Raw genomic sequence first — 24041 nt, forward strand, 5'->3', positions numbered from 1 at the left:
GCTTTCTAATGTCATGCAGGAAGTTCAGAACATCGAAGAAATTGATTGAATTTAACTAACATAAATTATTGGCCAACATTTTTAGTAACTATTCTGTGTCTGTACCTTTGCTTTGTTGAATTGGTACAACGATATTGAGCAGCCGTTGCTCAAATAAAGTAGATTCCACCAAAATGTAATTTGTTTATATTGCAATGACAAACACATATCCCTGTTCTAAAAATACTTATAGGCCACAAACACTCACTGAGCACTTTATTAGGAACACCTGTACACCTACTTAGCTACGCACAACAGTCTCTAGAGTTTGCAGAGAATGGTATGAAAAACAAAAAACATCTAGTGAGCAGCAGTTCTGCGGGCAAAAACGCGTTGTTAATGAGAGGGTCAGAGGAGAAGGAAGATGGAAGGTGACAGTAACGCAAATAACAACACATTACAACAGTGGCATGCAGAGCAGAAGAGCATCTCTGAACGCACAACTCGTCAAACCAAAAGTAGGCAGAACAGCGGAATACTGAATAAGTCTAGAAAAAATAATAAAGCTAATAAAGTGCTCACTGAGTGTATATGTAAACGCATAATGGCTGTACACCAACCTAGATGTAATATTACCAAGCATTTACACTGTCAGTTTGGCTAAACAATTTAGGAAATTGTATTTTACTATTTTTGTGCGTTCTATTGTTGGTAAGTTTTAGCAATCGAAATTCATGCCCTGGCGCCTATTGAAGATGGTGATGTACGGTATGCGCAAGTCGAAGTGATGATGTTGGGAAAGGTGAACAGACTGACCGCGAAAATTGTTTTGCTCTTTTAAGTACAAGGATGTCTGTTTGTACGTGGCTTGAAAGTTTTTTTTTTGTGTTGTATACTTTTTCACTTGCATATTGTGCCTGTTCCTTTGCTTATTTATTTATTTACTTTCCTGTTCAATGTTCATTTTTCCGAACATAATTTGAATTAATAGGCTAAACGATATTTATAAACCTTTACTGTTTTTTTTTTTTTTAAATGAAATATTAGGCCTACAATTACTAGCTAAATTCGCTACAATGTTCTTTGCTTATCTGGCACAAAAAAAAACAGAAATGTTTCTCTTGCTCATATAGGCAAATATGAGTTTTTCCCAGAAAAAATGTTTTTCCACTATAAACACTGCTTTCGTCTCCCTTTCTCACAGATTCACCCAACTCAAACCTTATCTGATGAAAACGCCGCTCTTTGAGCATTTGAACAATAAGTAAGATCAAATTTGGGTGATACTTTATTTAATACTGCGATTAATACTGACTTAATATATTTTGCCGTTTTCAGTATGGCATTATAAATCAATGTGCATGTTAACTTTGTAATTTTGTATTATTTAATCGCATATTTGGCTATGGTCTATTTGGCAAGAATATATTTATTTAGATCCATTCATTGCGTGTAATATGTAATAGCTATAAATTTCAACATTGGATATACATTTTCTTTGGTTGGAAATGGAGATATTTCTGTTCTTAAGATTAATGTAAGAATCACCCAATTGCATTTTTAAAGCAATTGTGGATATGCTGTACTGGACTTGTGGTTGTATCAGTTCAGACAGTATCACACGGAACTTATTTTCGGCTGTCCACATCGAGCAATACTGCATATCACATTCACATCGATGGAAGTTTTCAATCTTTTATTCCATATATAAGCTATATATACTTGGATGACGTAGTGAATTGATTATGTATAGGTACTGTATATTGTTTGTAAAGTCAGAAGAAAAATTCAACTGTTGAAAAGTAATTGAATAGTTTAAAAATATAACTATACAATGGTCAGGAATTTAACATTGTTTGAAAGCCTTCTATGCTATAAAAAAAAATCACACTCATCAAAATCATCAGAAATATTCAGAATCTAATATCTAACACAAGATTGCACAAGGCATTCACGTTGACATCATGCAGTCCTTGCGCTGTTTCCATATGCAATGCTCTGGTTTGTAGACCATGTCAGTTGTAGACCTTGATAATAGTGGGGTTTCTTAAGAATGCCAATGCAACAACAGACACTGCATCTATAAAGGCTTGATTGCAATATAAAAAAGAAGGAATTCATACCTGAAAGTATCTCTCAAAACTTTTGTCCTCACCAAAACATCATAGACTTTTGTTCCTTTTCATTCAGTGTTCTTTGAGGCAAGTTTTCTTGCTTGATTAGATTTAGTTTGATAATGCTCATGAACATATTCGTATTCTACAAATCACAAATTGTACTAACTTGAAGCAGATTATTAAGTCAGTATTTGCACATTTGATATGTGAGAGAATGTTTAGATAGAACTGAAGTGTAAGAGTTGAAGCTGAGAGTCTATTTCAGGTTTTAGTGATCAAGAATAAAAATGCTTCTGTTAAATGTCCCACAGAAAAACCAGAGACAATAGAAACTGGTAGACATTTTTACTTTTGCCTTATTTATTGAGTTTAACTGTACTAAACTAATGTCCAAGTTATGTCATTTGAGTATTAGACATTTGTGCTGTGAATGATTATTTCTCCTACAGGTACGGTATTATGCTTTGGAAATGGCATACTTGAAGTCATCCCTTCACCACAAATTGCTTGAGCTCTTCTGGAACAAATAAGGGGTGAATACTTAATCTTCTTGACTGTAAATACAACTGTTCCCAGAATTGCTTTTAATACAAAGTGCATGTTTATTCGGATCAGTCACAAAGATGTCTTTAGTTAATATATCCCAGATTGTGTCGCTTCTTCTTTGCTTGAACAATTTAAATGTGCATATGCTTTGTTTTACTAATGTGGCAAAGTAATTAACACATCTTTGAGATATTAAAATCTTAGTATACATTCATGCTTTTCTGTATGTTGTTATTTTTGTCGTTGTCCCAAGACATGTAGTTCAGTATGTAGTCATTGGTCTTAGCTACTGAGAGAGCTAAATCTTGACATGAGGTTGGCCTCTAAGCAAAATAACCAAATATTTTGGTTATAAGAGTAAGACTTACAGAAGCTTTGGTCATCATGGATCACTTACCTTGTATGACTTTGCTTGTTTTAAAGGTTGTTTTAAACGTTCTGACAATGCAAACAGTGTGATCTCTGCTTTATGAAGAAAAATGTACTATTTATGTAGAAGAGGCTGCTTCATTGGTGAAAAACATTGTCGATCATTGTAGTGTCACAGCGGTTATTCACGGTTTGCATTGTGTCATTATTACGGCTGACTCACCTTCAGCAAACATTGTGGGGATTTCTTTGCAGCCTTTGCAAATTATCCAAGTCATTGTCATCGTGTTTGCAAAGTAAAGGTTTACCATTGATTTTGTTATTTGGCAGTTTAAAATGGCTTTCTAAGTATCATTGATGAGCTAATTTTCTGAACGAAAGAGGGGGTAAAGCTAACCCCCGTGAAGGCAAATGAAGTGATTAATGCAGTGCTGAACATGTTCCCCTGTGCCCCTAAGAACTCAAACTCCACCGTGGGGCAGGTGTCTGAGCTGTCTGAGGAACTGCAGTGGTCAGAAGCCCAGCTGGGGGGAGGGAGCTTCATGCTTGGCTTAGACACTATAGCAGAACGGCTAAAGATAAATTAGCCAAGGCAACCCAAGACAGGTAAGACAAAGCCTTGTGCTTCAAAGACCATGATTTTCATCAGCAGGTTTGGGGTTAATAATAATATACATGGTGCAACATACACGCATGAAGAATATTGTAACGTATTCTTTAAGCTGTCTACTAATGATGAGTTTAGTTGGTGGGGAAGAGAAGCATTATCGGAAGCTATTTCTGTGCTCTTGCCAAAACTGAAATGGGAGCAGTTAGGTGACTGCTGGCAGGAACTTCTCGAGACACCCCACACAAGCACCAGTCACACAGTCATCTTCTGATGAACAGTGCTATTAGATCCTCTGACAGTGAATGGGGCAGAATTAGCCCTAAATAAAATATGAGAAAGCCACACGAGTTCTCTGGATTGGCTGTCGACGTGCTGTTAACTGTGGCTGTAGAGTCCCGCAGGCGGGCGCGTAATTGGCTGGTGTCTGACCCAGGGAGCTCAGGTTTCTGCTGTAGAGGCCGTCCTGGTCTGGTCGCCGTCTGTTCGCCTGCGTCAGCTCTTTAGGTTAATCCACTTTTTAGTGTATTTTTTCCCCTGCATTTGTAAAACTGCCTGTCATTTTTGTCTGTAATTTTTTGTTTGTGCACTTTTTGTGTTTGTGCTTTTGGGGAAAGTAAGGTACATTTTTGTAGTGGCTTTCTTTAATCATGAAATGTACTTTTAGCTTTTCAGTGATTCTTGGCAGTTGTTCATGATTTCAATAAACATGTACACTTTAGCACCAAATAAAGAAATAAAACTTTCTGACAGTGTTTGTGTGTGTTTGAAATTTGGACTGCTTAAATGTATATGGCTGGATGAAATTTGTAAACTCAGCATGCTGTGCTGTGTATATATTGAGCTGTTTGAAGTGTCTCTTGTTAGTAGTGTCTGCCACACATAAGTATTACACAGCAAACACAGCAGGTACTAATCCAATACTTTGTAACTCAGTACATAGAGTTAAATATTGACTTAATGACTTAATTGCCATAATGAAAATTACTTGCACTGCCCTAATAAGATTTTCATTTGACTTACATCATTTGATTCTTGTAAAGCAGATTAGAGGGGTTGGAGCTGGACAAACAGATTAATTGGCACTAAACAATGAGAAAGCACTGCACATACTGTATGGGTGATATGATATAGTATACTGTCTTTCATTTTCATTGTATATATTCTATTCCATTTTATTGCATTTTGCAGACAGAGGTGGAAGCTGAGTATACATTCTATGTAGACAATGGTAATACAAATTGAAAATTAAAATATTCGGTTTTCAGTATAAAAGTTTGTATTTAGTATTGCATTTTCATCTCTCAGCTCTCTTCTTATGCATAGGTGAAATGAACAATAAAAAATGGTAGCGATACAACATTACAACATTAAATTATGGAAAGGAAAGACTGCGGCATGTTGAAATGGATGAGCGATGAATCACCCCCACATACATGTATGGATTATTGTGCTTTTTGATGCTCTTTAAATGGGCTCCGCTCTGTGGAGGATTGTAATTTCAGACTCGGTCCCCTTTGATTATTTGGTTTTGTTCAGACTTCTCTGACACAGACTGCTACAATGCAGCGTAATGCTTTAACAAAGACCATAGGTGCACTTACCCACAACAAAATCCTCAAACCAGCCATTTAAATTTTGGCCAGTCATAGCATTACATAATAAAATAACAAACTCAGTCCCTGCATTGGCTGAAAGGTAAACAGGCTGGCGTGTACGTAACTCCTCTGTGGAGACGGCTCAGGGCAGGTTGTCTTTATTTGGTACACAGTCCTTCAGGATCGTGATTCCTAAAGCGACGGTGTGTCAGTGATGCAGTGCAGAAATGGGAGCCCTGTACACTGGACTCATTCAGGTTTCACGTCTGCTCTTTATCGCACTGGACGCCCAAAGAGCCTGCCTTTTCTTACCTGCTCAGACTGCCACCGTATAATGATTTTTTTAAACATCCAACAGAATGGTGAAGACTATATGTATATTGTCATGTTCTTTTTACAGTAAGGTGAAACCAATGGGATTGTTTATTTAATCCATATATGTCATGGATTTGCCTAGGCCTTTGTCTCATATGGACAAGGGATTGAAGTGATTTTGCCTATTACCAGAAATATATTTCAACAATGAAAAATGGAGTACTTCATGGAATATGAAGATTGCAATATGAACTCATATTCACTTCATAAGAATTTAATTTGTGTGAGATATGTTATAATTGAAACTTTTGAACTATAGACTGCATAAAATATTTTAAAATATGGAATGAGTTCAATTGAATATGTTCTATTTGCACGAAAAGCATCTGTTCCTCAGACCTCTTACTATTTAGATGTTTTTGGAAGATTACCAAATTACTGGCTGTAATTACATGATCACTATGCAGTGACTAAAAAACTTTTTGTAGTCCATGTAAATTTGAGACATTCTTTTAAAAAAACTGATTGTATGCACTTTACTGCATTTCTGTCTCCTGCTATACTGTGCTTATGTGTTCTCTGTGTTCTTTAACACACTATGACATACTCTGTGACTACTGTGTTGTTAAGGTGCTATTTTAAGTGAAATATTGGGTGGGTCTATCTGCCTGTTGTGTACCAATTGTTTTAGTATAAATGCCATCATTATTATTGTGCATAAATTACATTGTAATGTCACATTGTAATCAAGTTAAATAAAAGTGTCACAGAAAATGACAGCCTGTTTCCTAGTAAAGCATTTATTTCATATTTCCACTTATGACAAGTTTTTATGGTTCAAGAACACTGCAATTAGTGTGCCATAAGCTATTTGGTTGGGATGAAACAGCTGCTTAGGTGAAGTGTCAGTAATGTTGGTTCATCACAAGATTCAAATATGAGACTGGTTCATGGTGAAAGTATAAAGGAAATGCCAACTACGGGGGCATCCCCTGAGGACTGTCAATACTAGAATTTGTAAAGGGGGACACATATATGAAATAGTGAATGTCAAACTCTTTGCAAAAAATGGTCTTTATAAGAACTGTTCTTGGTTACCAGAGAAAAATGCATTATGTCATAAAATTGCTCTGTATATTGTAATGTAAAATTCCATGTTTGATTAAGACTTTAGGCTTATGATAATCACCAGATGCTTACAAAAAACAATTCAAGAAGACTTCCATTCAGTCAAGCATACATAGCCTTTGCTATGTCGAACATTTGCATAGTTCACACATCAAATATAAGGAATGTTTCCCATTACAAGGGCCCTCCTTAAATTACTGTGGAATTCCACTTCATTAAGTAAATTCAAAGGGGATGTATTAAAATAATAAATAAGCGCACTTTAATACTAACAGAGAGAGAGCGCTGAGCGCAGAACGATAACTATGACCAATGATGAATGGCTATTTATCAACAGCCACCTTTTAGACCCCGGGCTTGTGGAACAAACGAGCGGCAGAAGGCTTGCGATATTTGGTAGCATTAGTGTTTACTTTGGAATTCGAAATACTCTCAACAAGCAGAGTAGTGACTGGCCGAAATGTGCCGGGTGCCCTGGAGGGAAGTGGTGAAGGTGGGGGGGGGTGTGGGGTCCCACATTTCCTCCCTGCCTAGTACTCTGCATACATATGGGAGTCAAGTCACTCTGTCTGTGGGAGTCATTATATAACAATGCATGGGTCACTGCTCTGACTCGCCAAATCCATCGCTCCATGACCCAGTGTGTTATCATAAGGAATGATACGCATTATTGCTGAAAGTAATGCATGCAGTCATAGAAGCAATGCAATGCTCTACACACCATGGTAAAATGGATAAATTCGATATCAGAGTGGATGGGCTCTGTCTCCACAAAAAACCAGGAAAGGACATTTATCAGAAAGTGACTATAAGCCTACTCTATGAGACTCTTACTGTGTGCTGCTGCTCCAATGGATTTGTTGTCATTTATGCTTAGAATTTTCTCACAACTGTATGTTCCTTTTAATTTACTGAATCAATTGAGGAAATTGGATGGCATATATGCAATATACGTACAGATGTACAAACAATATGATTTAATATTTAACAGCCATAGGCACTAAGTGGAAGGTGTATCCAGTGACAGGTGTTATTATATAATCTTCCTGTCTACATTTAACTGCACATTACATGCACACGCACACACACACACACACACACACACATATAAGTCTATGTAATACCATAGTCAGTGTAACAGTCAGTACATAACTGTAGCCACTATCATAGCACAGTGAAAAGTCACATAGCTTTGTAGTGGCAATAGCATTATTATTAGTAATGCAAGAAAATTAATGCACGTGAACAATTAATATGTTACATGCTGAATTATTTATTTGGTCAATTCAAGTTTGCTTCACTTGCTCTCTTGTCTGTTTTTCAGTTCAGCTTCAACATTCTTCTTTTCCTTTTAGAGAGCCTACCATCCACTGCACCATCAACTATAGATGGTCCGATATATAAAACTCACACTGCCAAGTAAAGAAGAAAGATTAAATAATTCCTGATAAATATATCTTGGGAAATAATACATGGTATAACCAGTCAATATATATTTACATTTAACAGTGTGTTAATCACATCCAGATATTTGAATGCTATGAGAAATGAACACATACATAAGACATATTTGCCATTTGGCATTGATTAATTGATATGTAATACAACATACTAGCTTTTTACAGAAAAACTGATGCTGATATCACCATTAATGGTTACATTAATAAATGTGACAAGTTTGCTGAGGTTTTTTGAAGTTTAGTAATCATGAAATGTTTGTTTAGATATCTAACACTTTCAGTTATATTAATGATATATTAGTTAAACCAAATGATTCATTCATTTAGATATTCATACTTAAATAAATGAATCAGTAAGAATGTTTTCTTGCTGGCAATGCTGACTCCAGCAATAACCTGTGCATGCAGTGCATTTACTTAATTAATTTCTGCCCAACCAAAGTAATTCATCTACCACTTCCTTTGTGAATTCCTCTATTTGTTCTAGATCCAGTTACCTTTGGGCCAGTGTTTAGCTGAAATGACATTGCTATATGGGAAAGGAAATTAATTTATGTCCTTAATTTTCTGGGGCACAGTATTCTTTATAATCACAAACAGCCTTTACCCAGTCATTTTTCAAATGTTTTGACATATCTGAAAATATTTATTTTTCTAGATTTGTGTAATAAAGCACTGACAAAAATGCATTGGATTGTAGAAAAGCTCCAGCCCATGAGTAATGAGTGGAGACCATGATATCAATTTATCATTTTTTCCTGGCAAGTGTGCTCTAAATCTGAATGTGACAATAGCATTAATAGCTTCAAACCTTTACTGATTTTCCTGTTTTTACAATCTATAGCAATATGGGTTAAAAAAATACACACAATTTACAAAGCATTGGGTGTGTTGCAGTTGATTTTAAGAATACAAGCACATATTAACAAATTTCAGATGAAATAAGAATTCAGCCAATCAAACTGTTCAATAGGCAAAACAAAAAAGTATAAAAACACTCAGTGACCTTCATTAGGTAGCCCTGTACAGCAGCTTATAAATGATTAAATAAATGCAAGACATGGTTAAGAGGTTCAGTTGTACAGACAAAACATCCGAATGGGAAAAGAGTTGTGAAGTGACTTTGTCCACGAAATGATTGTTGGTAGACTACCAGACAGGGTAGTTTGAGCATCTCGTACTGCTGATTTTCATGCACAGCAGACTGTCGTGTTAACAGAGAATGGTGTGAAAAACACAACAACAACAAACATCCAGTGAGCAGCAGTTCTGTGGGTGAAAATGCCTTGTTAATGAAAGATGTCAGAGGAGAATGGCCAGATTATTTCAAGCTGAAAGAAAGCTGGCAGTTGACTTAAATAACCACGCATTATTATAGTGGTATGCATGAGAGCATCTTAACACACAACATGTCGAGCTTTGATGGATCGGCTACAGCAGAATGTGTAAATAGGCCACCTAAAAAAAGTGGTCACTGGGTGTAGTTCACGCATTGTCCACCCCACATGCATACATGTTAAAAAATTTAACTTTATCCTCAGAATAACGAATTTACGGTAAACCAGTTGGTAAATTACTTTGACAAAAGGTTGCCCAAACCCGTAGTTAAAAGGTCCTCATTTTAGATCACACCAGAGGACCGTGGATCTCCGCGTTCTCGCCTTCCCCATAGCAACCACTTTGGTTTTTTCAAAACAAATTCTTCCCAGCGCGGCACCAGAAAGATAAATGGCACAAAACCCCTCCACATTTAATAAACACGAATGGTTAATTGTGTTTTGTCTCTAACACAGGTGACTGAATAAACAGAGAAACGTCTTGGCACACAAACAGGTAGGACAGCAGTCAATGTATGTTTTGTTATAACCGGGATAACGTTAACTTCAGTTTAGCTAGCCAATTTACTTCCTGGTAATTTACGGACTACCGCGGCAGTAACCTTGGCTGGCTCAGCAGACCAGGCTAGTTTCTACAGGCTCAGTTTTTCCAACGCACGTCAACTAGCTTGTAACGTTAAACTGTTATGTAGAGTACCATGCGAGATATTTGGTTCACGTTAGCTTGCTAGATTAGCTTAAGTAAATAATGTTCTCTCTAAATTGACGGTAATGTTAGCTCATTTTGCCCAGTTTTCAGGTAACGTTAATTTAGCTAACATTCTGTTGACATCCCTGCTGGAAAAAACAGCCCAACTATCTAACTAGGTTTTGAAACAGCTGGTAGGTATTTCAAGATGGTCATAGCTGGATTTTACACCAGGGGTTAGCTAACATTGATTTTATTTTTATGTTTTTATTTTTATGTCTTGATTAATCTGCATTGATATTTTCCCTTGAATGTTGGCAAAAGTTGTGGATTGTTTATGTTTAAGGAGAATATATTAACGTCAACAGAGATTACATAGCTAATTTAGTATCATAGTATCAGTGGGGGCAGCCTGTAGTATAGTGGTTAAGGTACATGACTTTGAGCAAAGCCCTTAACCCCACATTGCTCCAGGGGGGATTTTCCCTGGCCTAGTCTAATCAACTGTAAGTCGATTAGACTAGTCAGCTAAATAACTTGTAATGTAACTTCTGTTGCTGGCTGCTTTGCCACCTGGCCTCTGTAACTGTAGCTAGGTATGCCTGCTTGGATTGTCCTTACTGATAACATTTTATAAAATTACAGCAAAATAAACTTAATTTCCCAACTTTTTAAAATCTTTTATCCAACCTTTAACTTTTTGAACGCTTTAGACCTTTAACTCGAACCCCAACTTTTTGAACACTTTAAACATGGCTGTTGTGTCCTAAATAAAAACCCATATCTTACTACTACCAGCAAACAACATAATCACTTAGCACATCCATGATATTTACAACAAGGCCAAAGCACTAGTTTGTTCTTCAATGTGCAGAATTGCTGTCATGTCTCACAGGTTCGACTGAGTCTACCCTACAGAGAGATTCAGTTGATTAGAATACCTTGTCACTTGGTCCTCTGCCTAGTGAACTCTAGAAAATAGAGCTGTCTGTCTCTCTCTCTCTCTGTCTCTCTCTCTCTCTCTCTGTCTCTCTGTCTCTCCCTCTCTCTCTCAGCTGTCTAAGAGTATGAAGTATGAGTTAGGATCTGAGTGTTCAGAGTGAACACATTGAGGGCAGAGGTCATTATTTGTTGCGGTAATGAGGGCAGCGTGCTCATGGAGGTATTTTCACAATAAAAGCACATGCAGATCCAGGTGTCCAGGGGTCAGGCTAATATATAGCTCTCTGGGGTGTTAGAATAATCGGGGTCTTACTCCAGGGCTCTTTGGGAATAGTCTGTATGTTAAACCTCTTACTCACTATTTATGTTGATAAGATTAATAACTAAATGATCTTGTTATCGTCTCTGTTGCATTTCACTGGAGTGTATGAATGTGGTTCTTTTTGGTTCTGCTTTTATATAGGCCTAAATGAACAGGACTTTTTGCATTTCAGACACAAAAACTAAATATATATTTCATATAGGCCTATATCTTGATAACTGAGCCAGAAATTGTTGAGTTATATCTACTGTTTATTAGGCGTTGGAATTTTTTTTTTTACAGGCATTTTGTATAATTTATTTCTGTCTTTTTCAGAAACAAAAGCAATTGCCTTCATGCACCCTTCTCTGACTGTTCATCATGGTTCTACTGAATGTGGATCTGATTGCCAAATCCAGTTCTTGTTCAAAAAACAAAGGGAACTGTTCACTTGCCCAGTATCTCAAGAAACTCACTCACCTCAATTTTTCCAATAAGAACATTGAAGAAATTGTAAGTAAAAACAATAATTTTACAAAATTCTGATGTATTTTGTTATAATCAGTTTGTGGTTGTGCCCACAATTTACGTACTTCACATTTAATCATTGATACACTCAGTGAGCAAGGCAGCCTGTAGTGTAGTGGTTCAGGTACATGACTGGGACTGGCAAGGTCGGCGGTTCTAATCCCGGTGTAGCCACAATAGGATCCGCACAGCCGTTGTGCCCTTGAGCAAGACCCTGTATTGCTCCAGGGGGGATTGTCTCCTGCTTAGGCTAATCAACTGTACATCACTCTGGATAAGAGCGTCTATACTCAAACCACCCTGTCTGCGTAGATCACATTTTTCCCCATTCTGGTGGTTGATGTGAACATTAACTGAAGCTCCTGACCCGTATCTACATGATTGTATGCATTGCACTGCTGCCACACAATTGGCTGATTAGATAATCGCATTAATACGTAGGTGTAATAAAGTAAAAATCTTCCTAATAAAGTGCTCGATGAGAGAAGTTTTGTTTTTCACTTTCATTTTTAGAGCAGATGTATCCCTTTTGCTCAATAGCTTGTCACAAATTCTTGTTTTTTGCAGGATGACATTTCTGTGTGCAAAAACCTCAGTGTCATTTACCTTTATGACAATCACATAAAGCGGATATGCAACCTGAACTTCGCCTACAACCTCACACATCTCTACATGCAGAACAACATCATCACTCACATAGAGAACCTTGGAGCTGTGTGCAGGCTTTCCAAATTGTGAGTGTAAAGTTTTCACAACTTGAATGCACAGAGGTTCTTTTTGTGTGAAAATTATTGGTGTGTTTGTATGGTGGCATGCCAGTGTGTTTGTATGGTGAAGATTTGTGTGTGTGCTGGCGTGTTTATACAGTATGGTGAAGATGTATATGTGCACTGGTGTGTTTGTATGCTGAAGATGTGGCATGCTAGTGTGTTTGTATGGTGAAGATTTGTGTGTGTGCTTGTGGGTTTGTACAGTATGGTGAATATGCGTGTGTGCACTGGTGTGTTTGTATGGTGAAGATGTGGCATGCCAGTATGTTTGGATTTTGAAGATGTGTGTGTGCTGGTGTGTTTGTAAGGTGTAGATGTGTGTGTGTTGGTGTGTTTCTAAGGTGATGCTGCATGTGTGTTGGGTTTGAGCAGGCTCTTGTGCTGGGGGTTCAGGTATCTGGGGTGTGCTGGATCTGAAGGTGCTGGGGGCTCAGGTATCTGGGGTGTGCTGGATCTGAAGATACTGGGTTTGAGCTGGCTCTTGTGCTGGGGGTTCAGGTATCTGGGGTGTGCTGGCTCTGAAGATGCTGGGTTTGAGCTGGCTCTTGTGCTGGGGGTTCAGGTATCTGGGGTGTGCTGGCTCTGAAGATGCTGGGTTTGAGCTGGCTCTTGTGCTGGGGGCTCAGGTATCTGGGGTGTGCTGGCTCTGAAGATGCTGGGTTTGAGCTGGCTCTTGTGCTGGGGGTTCAGGTATCTGGGGTGTGCTGGATCTGAAGGTGCTGGGTTTGAGTTGGCTCTTGTGCTGGGGGCTCAGGTATCTGGGGGGAAACAGCATCATGGTGGTGGAGGGGCTGGAGCAGCTGAGGGAGCTGAAGGAGCTGCACCTGGAGGGCCAGAGACTCCCCCGCGGAGAGAAGCTGCTCTTCGACCCCAGGACCCTCCTCTCCCTCTCGGTGAGGCCCCCGCCGACTGACAAATCACTGTCAAGCTGCCTGGCCGAGGTTGAGCCAAGAGGTTAAGGATCATTTCGGCACACTTCACGCTGGAAACAGAGGCGTCTGTTTTTGTGGCCACTTCATCAATCTCCCTTGATAATATTGGCACATTTATCATTTTACGAGTTGATGTGGACTGGCGTTATTTTTACACACGTTTCCTCCCCGAAGGTTACTGTGCAGTTCAGGAGTGTCGTGTGTATTACAGTGTATTGTAATAGGTTTAAGTGCGAGAAAGAGGGCTCTGTTTTAACTTGCATGCCATATTAAGCAAAATGAGTGTTTCTAGTTGGAAACAAATGTACAATTTGGGGATTTTGTTTGTCTGTTAACCCAATGATAAACCTGCTTAATACTGTTTTATGGCAGCAATTAATACAGTTGTTTTTCACCCATGATATTAATCTGAAAAATATATGATTATTAGGCTATGACCTTATTTAATATAAGATGGCCAAATATTTTGTATTAAAATTTGTATCCTCTTTTATTGAAATTATATTTAATACATTTTATGCATTGTGTCATAACATTCTTTTTTTATTTTCAGGAATCATTAAGTGTATTAAACATCAGCAACAACAATATTGATGAAATTAGGGACCTGGTAGTTCTCCGGAATCTCACACGGTTTTTAGCTACTAATAACCAGCTTCAAGATCTACAGGTAAAATACACATTCTCCTCTGCTGTTGTAGTGAATCTGGATTTGGAAAGAAACTGCCTTTTCTGACTTCAAAGTTTTATCATAACAATACAAGTTTCACCCACTTAATAATGTGTGTATACGTTATTGTAACTTTGTGTAAAGTCTATAATGTTGCTTGATAGCTTGAATCAGGAAAAAAGCACCCATGAACATGCTTTAACGCATTCATGTATGGTATAATGGTATATGGTATAGGGTATATGGTATAAGTTAACTCAACATGTTGCACTGAGCTGTGTAATCAGAGGGCCTGAGCATAATAAAGATGCATTCTCCAGTGATGTGTGAAATGATATGGAGAGTGGGGTGCTAGAAAACCAAATCCCGAAAATCCTGTGGAGATTTCCTAGTCTCTGTGCTCGCACAGGGTCCGAATTATTCAACAAATCAGCACAGTTTCCCCAGGGGACGCCGTCGCTGACAGCTTAGACAAGCACAAGTTTTCTCCCGCTATAGAGCAGTCTTTTCCCCCGGATTATTTATGTAACACTACTACAATTTAATGGGACGTTCATTTGCATGGGCTAAGTTTTCCTTGTAGCTCTAACCTTTACAAACAAGCTTCCGTAGGCATAAGTGAAATTATGCCCATTTTGGGAATTTACAAGACATGAAGTCCAAAGTTGAAATAAAAACAAAAGAAACAGTCCACTCCAAACTGCACAGAAAGGAGTGCGGTAGTCACACACAGAGCTGGGTCATTCTGACGCACAATACAAATGATATTCCTCTCAGCAGCTCAATGCAGGTAATTGCTATACATGTGTCAAAAAGCCTTTCATGTTTAGAAGATAACTCCTTTAATTTATACAACCCCTTGCCCGTTATTGATTGGGCAGAGACAGCACCCCAAGGATCAATCCCTCCATCGCACAATTTGGTGGGAATCCAGAGGAAGCATTATGGATTTTTAAAATAGATTATGACAGGCAGTCAGCCGGGTGACAAATGGCTATCCGCAGAGCCAGTTAGCGGTGCGCGGTCAGACCGATCGAAGCGCTGGTCAAATACAGGTTCATAACTGGCCGTCATTAGCCCTGTGCTGGGCCGCTCCCGCACGCCGGGCGCTAGCGCGCGGGCTGTAATTTGCGCCCGGGCAGTTCTGGGAGAGCCGCTCTGAGTGACGGGCCTGACACGATCATTTATCAAAGCCTGGGAGCAGGCCGCGGAGAGGGGTCCCCTTAGAACTGATTACGCACGGCCGGGAAAGTGGAAGCACTTTGGCCGAGACAGGAAGGCAATGAACAATCAGAGCGTGTCCTGAGAGTAATCATATTTCCACCCTGGATTAACGTGCCCTTAGATAAACACACACTGTGGGCAGCACACTCAACCGCGGCCGCTTGGGGAACCTGTTGTTACGCGATACCAGGGGGACGGTGTTTATTAAAACAAGCCCGTGTCTCATTTACACATTCATTCCCTCTCCCGCGGTGTTGCTACTTTTGTTTGTGTCTTTTATATTTGAACACTTTGTAGATATTTACCCAGTAGTTTATAATCTTCCTATATAAATTCACAGATGTACTTTCCCAGCAGATTTGAATTATAGCGTATCAGTGTGTGAGCAAATGTATTTTTGGACATTTTGAAGTTATTTGATAAATAGTGAGAATTTTGTGAGAACTCTAGATATCACCTTGAAACTGTTCACCACACTACTCCTGTATTTTCTGTGTTATGTCTTCAGGTAACAGTAATGCGGAATGTTTCTCTCCTGTGATTTCAGGAATTAGAGGCAGTTTGCAGCCAGTGGCCTCAGCTGTGTCGAATGGATTTGAGTGGAAATCCTGCTTGTCACAAACCCAAATACAGGGACAGACTCATAACTGTGTCCAAGAGACTCGGTGAGAGAGCAGCCGAATACGTCTCACCCGGGCTTCAGTCCAATCTTTAGTCATTCCTCTTAGTGAAGTATAATCAAATAACATTGGCTTTGGTACAAAACAAAATGGAACTTAACTCTTAACTTTTGGAAGTGCTTTAGAATACTTTCTTGACTTGATACTATGCCACACTATAACATTCTATGTACCAGATTATGGCTCTGTATCAGATTTTGACATGTCTTGCTTTTAAATAATTTTGCCACTAGATAATGCTTTAGCAAGTCATATACAATCACTGAGCACTTTATTAGGACCTACTGTGCACCTACTTATTCTTGTGATTATCTAATCAGCCAATCGTGTGGCAGTAGTACAATGCATAAAATCATGCAGATACGGGTCAGGAGCTTTAGTTAATGTTCACATCAACAATAAGGATGGGAAAAAAATTGATCTCAGTAATTTTGACCATGTTGGTGCCAGACAGGGTGGTTTGAGTATCTCAGAAACTGCTGATCTCCTGGGATTTTCACATTTTGTAGAGAAAAACTAAAAACATCCAGTGCGCAGCAGTTCTGTGGGCAGAAATGCCTTATTAATAAGAGAGGTCAGAGGAGAAGGGCCAAACTGGTCAAAGCTGACAGGAAAGTGACAGTAACGCAAATAACCACACATTAAAGTAGTAATGTATGCAAAAGAGCATCTCTGAGCTCACAACATGTAAAACCTCAGGCTATAATAAGTGGTTAGGCTATAATAGCAGCAGAAGTCTTAATAAGTCAAAACAATGAGTATGTATGATGTATCACATGTGCATTTTGAAAATACCATAATCATTTCCAAAATCAAAATCTAATTACATCTTCCTTAATTACAGGTTTCCTTAACAATTATATAGAGTAATCAAGCATGCTTATATCAATGACCTGTGGATACAAAAACAAGTTTAGTCCTTGAACACCAGTATTTGGTGTTATTGTGAATGCTGAGTGAATGAGTTTTAAAGTTTTGTACTCATTCTGACTGGGCTAATTCTTAGCTCATGATTTAAACCCCATGGGTAAACCAATATTTGGGAGAAATAATGTCATGTAAATGGTGTTTTGTAAAGGCTATGGCCGCATGCTCAACTTTTTCTCATATAAAATTAAGATTTCTATTAGCTTTACTGTGGGTTTAAGTTCGAAAATAATGGTAATATGACTGTTAAAATGTATTTGTATCTATATTCCAGTTTCCATTTTTTAATTTGCATTATATAATTAATAAACAAAATGATTTGCAACATATTAAGAAATGAAAACTCAGCTACTGCTCAAGGTCTTTGTTCAGAGTACAAAGTGGATTGAAATTGCAATGATGTACAATTGGTAATAATTTGTTTGATTTGAAATATGTGTGATTAGCATGTATTGTGTTTTCCAGTGGAGCTCGATGGAAAAGAAATTAACGAGTTGTCCAGGCAGTTTTTACTAAACTGGAAAGCATCAAAAGACGCCAGAAAGAAAATCCAGGAAGAGCGGCTTATGGCAGCACAGATGGCTCAACCGTTTCCTGGTAAGAAACAAACTTCGTCAAAACCAACGGCTGTAGTACATCAACACAGAACGAGAGCTACAGTACTCATATTCTGATAGTAGACTGAACTGGAACTGGCCTATCATGTTAATGCCCTGTCAGGGTTATTGCACACTTTCTCTTGTGTTCAATCTCCAATTTTACTTTTAATAATTAGGTCTAGCACTTTTCCCACACACAGCACAGTTTATTCGGCTGTGTTGAGAGTGCCAGAAGCTACACAAAGACACAGAGGTGTCCTGTTGAGGCATGGGGTGATGATAAAGGCATATGCTTTAGTATTGCTCTTTCTGCAGTTTGCCATCATCATGACAAATATAACTTTGTCAGAGCAGTGTAGCAATATAGCACTATTCTACACCCATGGTTGTTCAGTTCAGTTCAGCCTTCACTTTTACTTATATATAATGTAATTGGTTACAAAACCAATATAATTGGTGACAAATACATCAAAAGTATTATTTATTATTGCATTTCTTAAAAAAAAAGATATTCTCCATGTTAAAAAACGATTTAAAGGATTTTTTTTTTTTTTTTTTTTTACTAAACGAACACAAGACAGTCAACCTCATAAAAACATAAATACTGAAAAACCTGTCCATGGACTCTTTGTGTGTCCTGTGGATGAAGGTACATGAGTGTGGTTGTAGTCCTGTGTTTCTGGGGCTCAGTTCACGCTCTGAAAAAGAGCCTTTTTCCCTCAGCCCAGCAGCGGACCAGTCTCCCACACGTGAAGCTGCTACCCTTGCATAGTAATAAGCCCCATTTATAGTGGTGTGGAAAACACAGTTACTATACCAAACTCATTTAAAGAAGACCCCCCCCCCTCTGTGATGCTAAATTCATTTGTTTTGAAGACAATCTGTGAAGATTGCTAAGAATTTTAGATGTCCCAGTGAGACTTGTTAGCGTGCCAAGTTTGACTCGGTCAGTGGGGTCAAGTTCTGCTGGAATACAAGGAGATTCTATTAGTATTAAAGGACGTGCAAGAACTTTCACTTTAGGTCAATATAGGTCAAGCATTCACACCCAAGGCATTTGTTTTTATGCAAGTGTGTCATTTAAATAATTATGACTGAAAGCAAAGTTTGGTCATTTTGGAACAAACATATGACAGGTCAATGTAGCATACCCTCCAAGACGTAATTATAATATAAGGAATGTATTTAACCTGCCAAACTAAACAGTAAACTGAAGGGAAGGCATAGCACAAGTATTTAAAACTTTTAGTGTGTGTGTGTGTGTGTGTGTGTGTGTGTGTGTGTGTGTGTGTGTGTGTGTGTGTGTGTGTGTCCTTTATATGTGAAGGATTTTGTAATGGTAATCTATCTTTGTAAAACTGCTGTCATATCTTTTGCTGTTCTTGGGCAGTGCATGCACATTACAGCTTTAAACTGGAAAGGCTCCCAGATGAATTTCCCCATTGTGGTCATGCCCAGCGGCATGGTGGGGCAAGCCAAGTAACAACATTAAATGATGCAAGAGATGCTGAGACATTTAGGCTATGTGAATGAACTATGAAGTAGTATGACCTTTTAGGAATCTATTTACAACAGTTGTATCTCACATTTTGTGATCTGTAATGGGCCTCGTGATGGGACCTCTAATGTAATTACAAAAGTATTTACCTGAATATTTCTACAATAACTGTACTCCTTTAGAGAGTATCACTGACTGTTGCATATCTGTAAAATCTAGTTACTACATTGTATTGCCATCAGTCAAACTATAGCCTTTACCACAAGAAATCTGAAAAATTACATCTGCATTGCTTTTTTACTCCCAGCATGGGGCTGTAAATATCCCATTCCCACCCTAATTTGGAGGGTCCAATTATCTGCAACCGCTGCAGCTCTCCTCCAAAACACATGGTGTCACTTCTTTGCATTCCGCAGACTACAGCTAAACTCACACAGAGTAGAGTCAGAGGAAGACCTTTCATATGTAGCTTTAGGATACAGTCCACAAGCACGCAATCAACCAGGGGGGGTCATTAGATAGTGACCCCTAACTGACTGAGCCCTCCCATACCCTGGATGTTGAAACTTAGAGACAAGCGTAGGCTATAGATTACTAAAAATAGACTAAAAATAGAATGCAAAGCAGTTTTCAATAATATAGCAATTCAGTAATATCACTGTAATTAAACTTGCAGATTACGCAACAATCTTTTTGCCCCCGGATGTGTGTGTGTGTCCACAGCAGATTTGCCTAAGTCAAGTACCAGTGAAATTACACATGATTAATCACTTAATTTTTTTTTAAATTGTTACTTGCATTTGGCCTGCTCAACCCTTAACCCCTAAGGCCTTCTTTCCTTGCTAAATCACTTGTTAACTTGCTAACACACTGTAAGTGAGCTCTCATAAGTAAGTGGGATCTCATTTTCCCTAGCAAAAATATATTCTTAAATTCTCAAATACCCACCCCCCCTCAGAAAAAATATTTTATTTTACAAACAAAAATGCAAACTGTCAGCTTAAATGGATAGTTCACTTCCTGGAGTTTTCAGTTTTAGTGTACGTTAAGCATGTTTCTCATGACCTGCCGACTTTACAGAGGCTGGTGTACGGGCACCGTTCACTGTTTAAAGTAATCGCACACAGAAACGGTCTTTCCTTCTGCATTACCTGTGCATTTACAGAGTATTCAGGTTATGATATACCCCAAATCCATACACGCATCTCTGATATTGAGCACCAACCATGTAATGTAACAGTATTCTGCATGTCCTGGCTCAGGTGCGGAACACCATCACAATGCCATGGCTGCACCAATTGAACCAGAGGTTTCTTTGTTCCCTGTTGTGCCAATGTAGAGTTTGAGTGAGTTTGTTCCTAATTCCTACAATTCCTCTAATGCTCTGGTTAAGAAGAGGCCCCCACAGTATTGAAGATCAGCAGTGAAAGTCAGGACAGAGCATGTGCAGACAGATGGAGAGAGGATGAGGTACAGATAGATGCCATGTTAGGTTCTTATACATAATCAGATTTTTAACCAAAAATATATCTTTATATGCTCTCAATGCTAATGTGTTTTGGACCCAGCCGGCATGCATGGAAATATTTGGAGTGCAAAGCAACATTAAATTCTGTGAATATTCTTTTACATGTTAAAGGCGTTGAATATTTTATAATTAACATGTTTTTTGGGCTATTTCATAAGATTGTGAAAATTTCCTGGATTTTCACCAAAATTACGATTTATTTCTTTCAATCAGAAGAGAATGAGAGCACAATCCATATCTCAATTTGAAAATGCTAAAGAAAGTGGTAGTTAATTTGGTGTAAGTGATTTTAACATAAACACGTTTCACTTAACTGCTTGCTTCCTTCCCTTTAGCATGTCTGATGAATGGCCTGTTATTTGTCAAGTGCTTCATCTCAGAAGTTTTTTTTCTTCCCATGCAAATAAACAGCTTCCCTTGCAGCCGTGCGCCTGGAGACTGGAGTCATAGCAGTGTACACTGATATCTGTGCACGGTTCTATCAAACTCCGCTGAAGTCATTTTCACCATCGTACACATGTATGCACGCAGACATGCACACATACAAATACAAACACACACAATGATACACACACACACACACACGCCCCATGCATACACACACACACACACACACACACTCTGACATGTGCACACACACACCACATGCGTATGTAAAAAAAATATATGGATTTTTTTACAAAAATATTTTTTTAAATTTTAAGTACCCTAACTTGCTCCCTTTATCTCTTGATTATTATAATTCTCTGAAATCCATTTCAGCAAAAGCACCACTGCAAGTATTAGAAACATCCAGGATTTTAACCGACAACCAGTCATGAAACTGTGACATTACTTTTTCACATTAGTGATCTGAATAGAATTGCAGACCACTAGGCATTGATGAACATATTGTTCTTTTGCTTGCATGCAGCAAATGGTTTAAATGAAGAAAGTGAAATCATTTCAGATGTTTCATGTATGTTGTTGTCCAGCAGCTGACATAACTGACGTTAATGTCAGCAGAATAATCCGTGTAAAACTGGGGGGGGATTCCGGTGCATTCTAGATCAAGTGTAATAAGTACCAGTGATCCCCTGAATAACTGGGAAAAAAACAACTGGGATATCGCTGGGCAGATTCAGTTCAGTCTGAACAGTGCTAATGCCATGAAACGGCGATCCTTTCCCATACACTGTCGGCACAGCAGGGCAGCTATTTATTTTCTTAAGAAACGGACTACATTTTTTAAAGATGTGTCAGAAACTGGCAATAAGATCTTGACTAAGCCCACTGATTGACAAATTGATGTTCATAAATAAAACAGACCTTATGTTCAGAATATGCCCTGAATAAAAAAAATCAGCGAACGTGAATATAGGTGACATTCATTCTTCTCTTTGGAAGACTTTGGCTAATCTATGTTGGTGAAATTCAGGTAATAACGATAAGATTGTTCTGTGATGTGTGCCCCCGCAGTGTAGGACAATGAGTGTGACCTTGAAAGGCAACCTATTGAGAAGTGGAGAGATTTATTTAAGCAGACCACTATTACTGCCCAGTAAACAAAAATGTTATTTTATTGAATGATATTAATTGCATGTTCAAAATTGTGCTTGGTTTTAATCCAAAGAAAACATACATGCTTATGTTTGCTTTTTTCTTTCAATGAAACTGCAAAGGACACTTGTCAAAATGACAGCATATTCCTGTACTGTGACAATCCATGATACAAGCAGTTTAATATAGAATTTATGCAGAAGTAAACACCGAATTCTATTTTACGCAAATCATGTCATGCATTCCAATTCGTAATTTTCTCTTTTGTAAAATATTATAGATATTAATATGCAATATTGGATTTTTCAGTGGCATCAGTCCTTACTGGCTAATTCAGATGTTTTACTCAGCAGATAGGGGGGTGCGAAGCTTTGTCTGAGTGCAACGATTATAACGTTGGATGGCTGTCTTCGGCAACCCTGGGCCACTGAACTCTGTGAGAGCTGTCAGCGCTCCCTCCATGCGACAGACCGCGCAGACTGAGTGCGCGCACACACTGCACGTCACCGAGGACGACATGTATTCTCTGTCATTGACTTCGTTAGTTCAGTCCACGCTCATGTGAAAGAAGAAAAGTATTTATAATAAAACTCATTGAATATGTTTTTTTGAATGCTGCAAAGTACACACATTTATTGCACAAACCTTAAAGATTGCTTTTGTTTTCTTTGTCAGAGCTGCTTTATTTGTAAAAATGTTTAAATCGTAATTCCACAATAAATGTAGCATTTAACTTGTTGCCAGCATGCGGTGTTGTGCATGGTGTCGTCTGGAGTCTAATTTCTGTTGCTTTGTCATGTTTATCAAACCGGGATTAAACTGTTGTCCAATAGGGATCCGCAATTGTGACAAGGTGATCTGTAAAACTATTGTATTTTTTAAATGTTAAAATGTTGCATATATTTCGCCATGGCAGCTAAAAAGTGGATCACAAGAAAATGTACTTTTGTTGTAACCCGGTTTTGCCAGCATTCTGAACCTGCAGAACTTTGAATTTCGCATTCTTCTAAATGGCTACTGATTATAATATTTTCTTAAATAAAGAATAAGATTCCAAAAGGATTATTTATGAACTATTATTTCATTGATGTGAGTATATTTTCAATTACGTGTTATTCAGGTAAAATATCGAATTATCAATGACGTTGATATGACACGAATTAGAAATTGTTATAGTGAAATGTAATTTAACAAATAATCTTGGACAATTTTATTACCGAAAGTAGCTTACTTTAACTATAAAACAACAATACCTTTTGAATTCCTGAATTAATCTAAATTTGGAGAACCTTTTCAGGCCGTATTTCGCTGTTATAGAGGATATGGTTTTATATGTGATGAACATTTCGTATTCCTCTTGTTCGTACAGTCAGTGGCACAGCTACTAAACTAGCTCAAATAATATGAAAATAATACTCGTTGAGAGACAAGTGAAACTGAAATAGGTTCTTGTATTATTGCAGACCTTTAATTCCCTGCGCACCTTTCAAGGGGTCTTTTAAAACCACACGAGTGTATAGCCCCTGAAAGATGTAGAGTAATTAGGGAAAGAAGCTTACTTAACCTTTTTTGCTTTTCTTCATAATTAGTGGCCTGGAGCAATACTGTTACTTCATCCTAACAAAAACAATGTTTATTAAGAACAGTCTGAGATATACATGTTATGAATAATTCCATTCATTAATTTGCCGACATCTCCATTTGCAGACACTGGAAATCACAGTGATTAATTTACGAGCCTCCAAAGAATTTCCTCATG

At 38.2% G+C, this 24041-nt stretch overlaps 1 protein-coding gene across 4 annotated transcripts; it reads left to right on the forward strand.

The window, feature by feature from the left end:
* Positions 1–9670: 9670 nt before the first annotated feature.
* Positions 9671–23261, forward strand: ppp1r42 (protein phosphatase 1, regulatory subunit 42). Of its 4 annotated transcripts, none has more exons than XM_061240595.1 (8): positions 9671–9952; positions 11724–11900; positions 12483–12649; positions 13440–13578; positions 14171–14287; positions 16059–16176; positions 17584–17715; positions 22633–23261. In XM_061240595.1, the coding sequence occupies exons 2-8, from the start codon at positions 11769–11771 to the stop codon at positions 22659–22661; spliced, it is 834 nt and encodes a 277-aa protein (XP_061096579.1). In that variant the 5' UTR covers positions 9671–9952; positions 11724–11768; the 3' UTR covers positions 22662–23261. The 4 variants fall into 4 exon arrangements, with proteins under 4 accessions (XP_061096579.1, XP_061096581.1, XP_061096582.1 ...); XM_061240597.1 differs by having other exon boundaries at positions 9671–9912; XM_061240598.1 differs by having other exon boundaries at positions 9672–9952; positions 22636–23261.
* Positions 23262–24041: the final 780 nt, after the last annotated feature.

Source organism: Conger conger, chromosome 4, assembly GCF_963514075.1.
Source record: "Conger conger chromosome 4, fConCon1.1, whole genome shotgun sequence".
Taxonomy (NCBI): domain Eukaryota; kingdom Metazoa; phylum Chordata; class Actinopteri; order Anguilliformes; family Congridae; genus Conger; species Conger conger.